General features: G+C 57.6%; 1 protein-coding gene across 2 annotated transcripts; it reads right to left on the bottom strand.

Moving 5' to 3' along the window:
- Positions 1-565: 565 nt before the first annotated feature.
- On the bottom strand, positions 566-8261 carry akt1s1 (AKT1 substrate 1 (proline-rich)). Of its 2 annotated transcripts, none has more exons than XM_088923301.1 (6): positions 8067-8261; positions 7124-7646; positions 6376-6637; positions 5085-5168; positions 4478-4653; positions 566-3064 (listed from the first exon to the last, which is right to left on the bottom strand). In XM_088923301.1, the coding sequence occupies exons 2-6, from the start codon at positions 7442-7444 to the stop codon at positions 2930-2932; spliced, it is 978 nt and encodes a 325-aa protein (XP_088779427.1). In that variant the 5' UTR covers positions 7445-7646; positions 8067-8261; the 3' UTR covers positions 566-2929. The 2 variants fall into 2 exon arrangements, with proteins under 2 accessions (XP_088779427.1, XP_088779426.1); XM_088923300.1 differs by having other exon boundaries at positions 566-3067; positions 8067-8260.
- Between the last annotated feature and the right edge of the window lie 102 nt (positions 8262-8363).

Here is an 8363-nt window from a genome sequence, read left to right on the forward strand (position 1 = left end):
ATTGTAACAGACTGTTCCACTGCACTGGGACTGGAGCTCCTACTGTAACAGACTGTTCTACTGTACTGGGACTATAGCTCCTATTGTAACAGGACTGTTCTACTGTACTGCGACTGTAGCTCCTATTGTAACAGACTGTCCTACTGCACTGGGACTGTAGCTCCTATTGTAACAGACTGTTGTACTGTACTGGGACTGTAGCTCCTATTGAAACAGACTGTTGTACTGCACTGGGACTGTAGCTCCTATTGTAACAGACTGTTCTACTGCACTAGGACTGGAGCTCCTACTGTAACAGACTGTTCTACTGCACTGGGACTGGAGCTCCTATTGTAACAAGACTGTTCTACTGCACTGGGACTGGAGCTCCTATTGTAACAGGACTGTCCTACTGCACTGGGACTGGAGCTCTTATTGCCCCAGTACAGTAGAACAGTCTGTTACTATAGCTCCTATTGTACAATAGAACAGTGCTTTTACAATAGCAGAATAAAAATGTATTTTCTTGGAATGCCTGAATAAAAAAAAAAAAGAGAGAACAAAAAAAGGCATAGGTAATCATAGATTTTGTTTTTTGAAATTTTATTAAAGTTTCTCCAGAGAGTTTCACTGAACAGCTTGAAGAATCATTCAGGGAACAAACTCAAGTCGATGATGATGATGATGATGATTTCCAAAGGCCAACTACTCCAGCGTCAACGATTCGGCGTCCGTGTTCCGTCCAGGTCTCGGGCTCTGCTCCCGGCCTCCCCTCCTGCCCACCGCTGCCCAGCCGAGAGCCATGGGACCTGGGCTGACCCAGCTGCCAGTGCGTCACGGGGCAGACACGCGCACTCGCACCCAGGCAAGTCCCCCCTCCGGTGGGCGGCCAACCCACCCACCGCGGGAGGAAACCAGAGCGCCCGGGGGGAAGGGGAGAACATGCAAACTCCACCCAGACAGCACCCCAGGGCCAGCTCTCTGTGCGCATGTAATAATAATTAAAAACATATATCTCTCTCTCTCACCTCACCTGATCAATAGATCAGGAAAGAGAGACACGGGGGTGGGGCGGGGGTGCGTGTCGACCGCAGAGAGGAGCGCATTAAAAACAGAGTCGACCTCTGAACTGCGGTTTGCCTGGACGTCGTCTCCAGCCGACTGTCCGCGTGCGGAGGCGCACAGCTGCCCCCCCACCCGGGGGTCCGGGAACCAGCAGGGCCGCGGTCACTGCGCGGGGGAGGCCAGTCAGCGCCCCCGCTGGGGCTCTGGGGTACACCCCACCAGCAAGGGCGGCGGCGGAGGGCAATTAAAAACGTCTCCGACCGCTCGTTAGCCAAGCCGTTCAGAAGGCTCACGAGGCAGGCCCGCGCTTCCCGGAACAGGGAGGGCGAGGAGAATAAACGGGAACATTCAGCCATGGAAAAAAGGCTACTGGAATGCTGGGGAAACTGCAGTTCAGTCCTCCGGCCACCAGGGGGCAGTCTAGTCTCTGCAGTGTTGGGGGGAAATCAGCCATCAATCCAAAAAAACAAAACAAAAACAAAACACGCCACTCCTCAGGGTCTGCGTGTCAAAGACCCGTTAGCTGAAGCCGGTAGAACTGGTCTTACCGAGGGGGGACACTGGTCCTGGAGGGGTCACACACATTTTGTTCCGATTGATCTCTGGATGACTTCACTGACCATGCTTAAACTGTTCCAGGCCCAGAGAGACTGCCGGGCTCGAGTCTGATTCTACACCTGCTGCACACTGACCTCTAACCCCTGACTGAAGACCCCCAGAGTCCCTGAGACACCAGTCCTTCAGGGACTGAACTGAGCCAGTTACTGTCGTCATGAACCCAGAGTCACACTGACCTCTAACCCCTGACTGGAGGACTGGGCTCTCAGGGACTGAACCGAGGCAGTTCCTGCCCTCATGAGCCCAGAGTCACAGGGATCTGTACCCTGAAACTCTACAGGCCCAGGGCTGGAGATCCCATCTACTCTACACACTGTCGTGTAGCCCGTCACCCCACTGTTGTGAGGACAGAGGGGCCAGACCCCGAGATCACCACCCTCGCAGCCCGTCGGCTCTCAGTCACGTTAAAATCAACAACCCCCCTCCCTCCCTCCCTCTTCACATCTAAAAACAACAAGTCAAGAAGGAAAACACCCCACTTGTCTTGTGCCTCCTAAAACCTCCCCACGCCTGGGGACACGATCGCCTACGTCAGACCCTGCGGACAGTCCTGTCCGCTCTGATGCTGTGTCACAGGTGTGTCGTGTCAGCGGACGAAGGACAGGGGAGCTCACAAAGGTGTAAATACAGCACTGTCACCCCCACCCCAACCTGTAGCCACTCATTACAGGAGTCAGCGTCTGGTTTAGCTCGTGTTCTGTGTGGGGCAGTGTGCCTAGAGCTTAACACCCCACTGAGAGAAAGAACCTACTGTAGTTTCCAGTCAGTGTGTGTGTATTAACCCCTCTCTCTCTCAGTGCAGTGTTAATGTACTGGAGTGTCCAGTCAGTGTGTCTGTATTAACCCCTCTCTCTCTCAGTGCAATGTTAATGTACTGTAGTGTCCAGCCAGTGTGTCTGTATTAACCCCTCTCTCTCTCTCAGTATAGTGTTAATGTACTGTAGTGTCTAGTCAGTGTGTGTATTAACCCCTCTCTCTCTCAGTGCAGTGTTAATGTACTGTAGTGTCCAGTCAGTGTGTCTGTATTAACCCCTCTCTCTCTCAGTGCAGTGTTAATGTACTGGAGTGTCCAGTCAGTGTGTGTGTATTAACCCCTCTCTCTCTCAGTGCAGTGTTAATGTACTGTAGTGTCCAGTCAGTGTGTTCATATACTGCACCTCTGCTCAGTACTGACTTCTCTAAGTTAGCTTATTTTAATCCTTAGTGTCTGTACTTATGCACCAGTCTTTACTGTCCCTGTCTCTCTCTACAGCTCTGCTGCCTTCTGTCAGTACTGCGGCTTCTTGAAGTCTCCAGTGTTCAGCCGGGGGCGAGGCAGGTCTCCAAACATCTCTGTGCCATCGGTCACACTCATGGTGAGAGCCCGCATACTGGCAGCAATGTGATCCAGGTTTGGACACTCCTGCTGCAGAGTGAGAGAGAGAGGGGTTAATACAGACACACTGACTGGACACTCCAGTACATGAACACTGCACTGAGAGAGAGAGGGGTTAATACACACACACTGACTGGACACTCCAGTACATTAACACTGCACTGAGAGAGAGAGGGGTTAATACAGACACACTGACTGGACACTCCAGTACATTAACACTGCACTGAGAGAGAGAGGGGCTAATACAGACACACTGACTGGACACTCCAGTACATTAACACTGCACTGAGAGAGAGAGAGGGGTTAATACACACACACTGACTGGACACTCCAGTACATTAACACTGCACTGAGAGAGAGAGGGGTTAATACAGACACACTGACTGGACACTCCAGTACACTAACACTGCACTGAGAGAGAGAGGGGTTAATACAGACACACTGACTGGACACTCCAGTACATTAACACTGCACTGAGAGAGAGAGGGGTTAATACAGACACACTGACTGGACACTCCAGTACATTAACACTGCACTGAGAGAGAGAGGGGTTAATACAGACACACTGACTGGACACTCCAGTACATTAACACTGCACTGAGAGAGAGAGGGGTTAATACAGACACACTGACTGGACACTCCAGTACATGAACACTGCACTGAGAGAGAGAGGGGTTAATACAGACACACTGACTGGACACTCCAGTACATGAACACTGCACTGAGAGAGAGAGGGGTTAATACACACACACTGACTGGACACTCCAGTACATTAACACTGCACTGAGAGAGAGAGGGGTTAATACACACACACTGACTGGACACTCCAGTACATTAACACTGCACTGAGAGAGAGAGGGGTTCATACACACACACTGACTGGACACTCCAGTACATTAACACTGCACTGAGAGAGAGAGGGGTTAATACACACACACTGACTGGACACTCCAGTACATTAACACTGCACTGAGAGAGAGAGGGGTTCATACAGACACACTGACTGGACACTCCAGTACATGAACACTGCACTGAGAGAGAGAGGGGTTAATACACACACACTGACTGGACACTCCAGTACATTAACACTGCACTGAGAGAGAGGGGGGTTAATACACACACACTGACTAGACACTCCAGTACATTAACACTGCACTGAGAGAGAGAGGGGTTAATACACACACACTGACTGGACACTCCAGTACATTAACACTGCACTGAGAGAGAGAGGGGTTAATACAGACGCACTGACTGGACACTCCAGTACATTAACACTGCACTGAGAGAGAGAGGGGTTAATACAGACACACTGACTGGACACTCCAGTACATTAACACTGCACTGAGAGAGAGAGGGGTTCATACAGACACACTGACTGGACACTCCAGTACATGAACACTGGGGTATTGGGGTACTGGGGTTCACGGCCGGCTCACTCACTCGTTCTCCGCTGTGGCTGTCCCCGTGGGAGGGGCGCCCTGCCCTGAACGCCCACACTGGCACCGAGACGGGGAGCGAGCGGGCCAGCGGGGGGGGCGCCGCCGTGCGGGCCGACAGCGAGCTCATCCCTACGGCGACAGCCCTGGGGGGCGCCGGCGCGTCCTCGCTGAGGGAGCCTGCGGGGGGGGAACAGAGGCACAACGTCAGGGAGCCCCCGTCGCTGCCCGGGGCCGCGGGGGAGTCGACCCACGGGGACCCCCCTCTGGCCGCCCCGAAGAGAAGGGTGCCGTGCTGCATTGGGGGGGGGGAGTCGGCGGTGCTGGAGTTGGGGTGCCTGGAGCCCGGTCGGAGCAGATCCCCGGACCAGATCCCCAGCCCCAGGGTCGAACTGGATCACCGGATCAACGCAGCCCCCCCAGATCCCCCCAGCGGCTTTCCACCGCCCCGCTAGATCTCGAAAGATCCAGGAGTGGGCCCGGACTTCGCCCCCCCCCCCCTGCCGGGCCCACAGCTGGATCGACGCGCCTGCTTTCCGGCCCAGGGGGCTCGTATCCCTGGACTCCTCCCACACGAGCCCAGGCAGGACGGGCCGCTCGGACTGACTGACCGTCCGTGCTCTCCTCCTCGCCGTCCGACTCGAAGAAGGGCTCGCAGTCCCGCGACACCGAGTCCTCGTCCATCGAGAAGACGCCTGCAGAGACACACGCCGGGGTCAAACACGGGGCCAGGAGAGACGGAGCACCAGTCAGAGCCCCTCTCACACACTGGGACTCCAGTCTGACAGAGACAGAGCACCAGTCAGAGCCTCTCTCACACACTGGGACTCCAGTCTGAGAGACAGAGCACCAGTCAGAGCCTCTCTCACACACTGGGACTCCAGTCTGAGAGAGACAGAGCACCAGTCAGAGCCTCTCTCACACACTGGGACTCCAGTCTGAGAGACAGAGCACCAGTCAGAGCCCCTCTCACACACTGGGACTCCAGTCTGAGAGAGACAGAGCACCAGTCAGAGCCTCTCTCACACACTGGGACTCCAGTCTGAGAGAGACAGAGCACCAGTCAGAGCCTCTCTCACACACTGGGACTCCAGTCTCACAGAGACAGAGCACCAGTCAGAGCCTCTCTCACACACTGGGACTCCAGTCTGAGAGAGACAGAGCACCAGTCAGAGCCTCTCTCACACACTGGGACTCCAGTCTGAGAGAGACAGAGCACCAGACAGAGCCTCTCTCACACACTGGGACTCCAGTCTGAGAGAGACAGAGCACCAGTCAGAGCCTCTCTCACACACTGGGACTCCAGTCTCACAGAGACAGAGCACCAGTCAGAGCCTCTCTCACACACTGGGACTCCAGTCTGAGAGAGAGAGAGCACCAGTCAGAGCCTCTCTCACACACTGGGACTCCAGTCTGAGAGAGACAGAGCACCAGACAGAGCCTCTCTCACACACTGGGACTCCAGTCTCACAGAGACAGAGCACCAGTCAGAGCCTCTCTCACACACTGGGACTCCAGTCTGAGAGAGACAGAGCACCAGTCAGAGCCTCTCTCACACACTGGGACTCCAGTCTGAGAGAGACAGAGCACCAGTCAGAGCCTCTCTCACACACTGGGACTCCAGTCTGAGAGAGACAGAGCACCAGTCAGAGCCTCTCTCACACACTGGGACTCCAGTCTGAGAGAGACAGAGCACCAGTCAGAGCCTCTCTCACACACTGGGACTCCAGTCTCACAGAGACAGAGCACCAGTCAGAGCCTCTCTCACACACTGGGACTCCAGTCTGAGAGAGACAGAGCACCAGTCAGAGCCTCTCTCACACACTGGGACTCCAGTCTGAGAGAGACAGCGCACCAGACAGAGCCTCTCTCACATACTGGTCAGACTGGGAGACAGCCCACCTGCAACATCATTCAAATTGCCGCTCTGTCCTTCCATCTCATCTTCGTCATCCTCGTCTGCCTCCTCCTCCTCCTCCTCCCCTGTCCCGGGCCGGTCGGCCGGGCGCAGGCCCAGCTCCAGGCCCCCGCCCTCTCGGTCCCGATCGCCACTCAGCTTCGCCGAGCCAATCAGGAGGCCCGAGCTGTAGATGGACGGGTAGCTCTGCGAATAGAGGCGCGAGCTGGGACTGGAGGCACTGCCCTCCACTGTCAGACACTGAGACTAGGAAACACAAAGAGAGAGAGAGAGAGGGGTTAATACAGACACTGACTGGACACTCCAGTACATTAACACTGCACTGAGAGAGAGAGGGGTTAATACACACACACTGACTGGACACTCCAGTACATTAACACTGCACTGAGAGAGAGAGGGGTTAATACAGACACTGACTGGACACTCCAGTACATTAACACTGCACTGAGAGAGAGAGGGGTTCATACAGACACTGACTGGACACTCCAGTACATTAACACTGCACTGAGAGAGAGAGGGGTTAATACAGACACTGACTGGACACTCCAGTACATTAACACTGCACTGAGAGAGAGAGGGGTTAATACAGACACACTGACTGGACACTCCAGTCCATTAACACTGCACTGAGAGAGAGAGAGGGGTTAATACACACACACTGACTGGACACTCCAGTACATTAACACTGCACTGAGAGAGAGAGGGGTTAATGCGCCGTCTCGGCGTGCTCACCGCGGGGGCGTCTCCCGGCCGGCGCGTCTGCCGGTGCGCGGTCACCAGGGAGGCGCTGTGGAGCACGGCGATGTCGTCCAGGTAGCGGCGCGCCGCCTCCCCCAGCTGGCCCCGCCCCCACACCTGGTAGGCGAACTCAGCACGCCCCTCCCCCGCCCCCGACTCCGCCCCCACCGGCCGGAACTTCTTCCGGGCCGTGACCAGGGCCACCTCGCAGCCCGTCTTCTGGGCGTGCGCCTCCGCCGCCAGAACTAGGGCCCGCCAGCTCTCCCGGTGGTTGTCCGGCATGTCGGGGTCCTCGTCGGTCGTCACGGCGGCCATGGCGGGGGGGGGTGCGGGGGAAGTGGGGCGCCCTACGCGTTCGTCCGGGGGTCGAGTGGGAGGGGAGTGAGATCCGGGGGCGAGCTGGGGCTCCTCCTGGCCTCGTGTCCCTCCGGCTGGAGTCCCCACTGTCTCGGGTCGCTCCGGACCAGGCGGCTCGGCTCGGCTCGGCCCGGCTCTCCAGCCCTTCGGCCCAGACGCCCTGCGGGAGGAACGCACACAGAACGGGTCAGGCGGACGGTCCTCCGGGCCGGCGGGGGGCGCCCCCCGGGGGCCGGGGACCTCACTGCACAGTGCTCGTGCTGCCGCAGCCGGGTCCCGGGTGCCGGGTCGGTCCGAGCTCTCCGGTACCGGCCCGGACGGGCCGAGGCCGCCAGTCCAGTCCGGGCGGCGGCGGCGGCGGCGGCTCCGGGTCCAACGGGCGCTGTTCGGGGGTCGGGCTGCGCCGGCGCCGCGCTCGGCCGGACCGAGCCCAGAGCTGCACGACCCCCCCCCCCCCGAACCGGTCCGTCCATCTCTCTCCCTCTCTCCGTGCAGAAAGCTAGCGCCTCCCTCCGTCGGCACAAAACTCCCGACCCACAACAACACAACACAACACAAAGCGCAGCGAAGCGTCTCTTACCTTCCACCCCTGCCTGCGAGGCCCACGGGTCCCGGCCTGCCGCCGCTGGTGCTGCTGCTGGTGCCGGTTCGGCTCGGTCCGTCCCTCTCCCCGCCGGGCCCAGCTGTTTACACGCACAGACAGACACCCGCTCAGCCCCTCTCGCCGCTCCACTCCCGCGGACGCGCACGCCGGACGGGCTCGGCCTCGCTGTCCTCTGTCACGCAACAGGCGTCCGGGGGCGCCGAAGATAAAGCGCTCGACGGTGCGTCCTGGACGTGCGTACGTGCGCGTTCTCGAGGCTGCACCCCCCGTCGG

The sequence above is a fragment of the Atractosteus spatula genome, chromosome 8 (genome assembly GCF_055471065.1).
Source record: "Atractosteus spatula isolate fAtrSpa1 chromosome 8, fAtrSpa1.hap1, whole genome shotgun sequence".
NCBI classification, from domain to species: Eukaryota; Metazoa; Chordata; class Actinopteri; order Semionotiformes; family Lepisosteidae; genus Atractosteus; species Atractosteus spatula.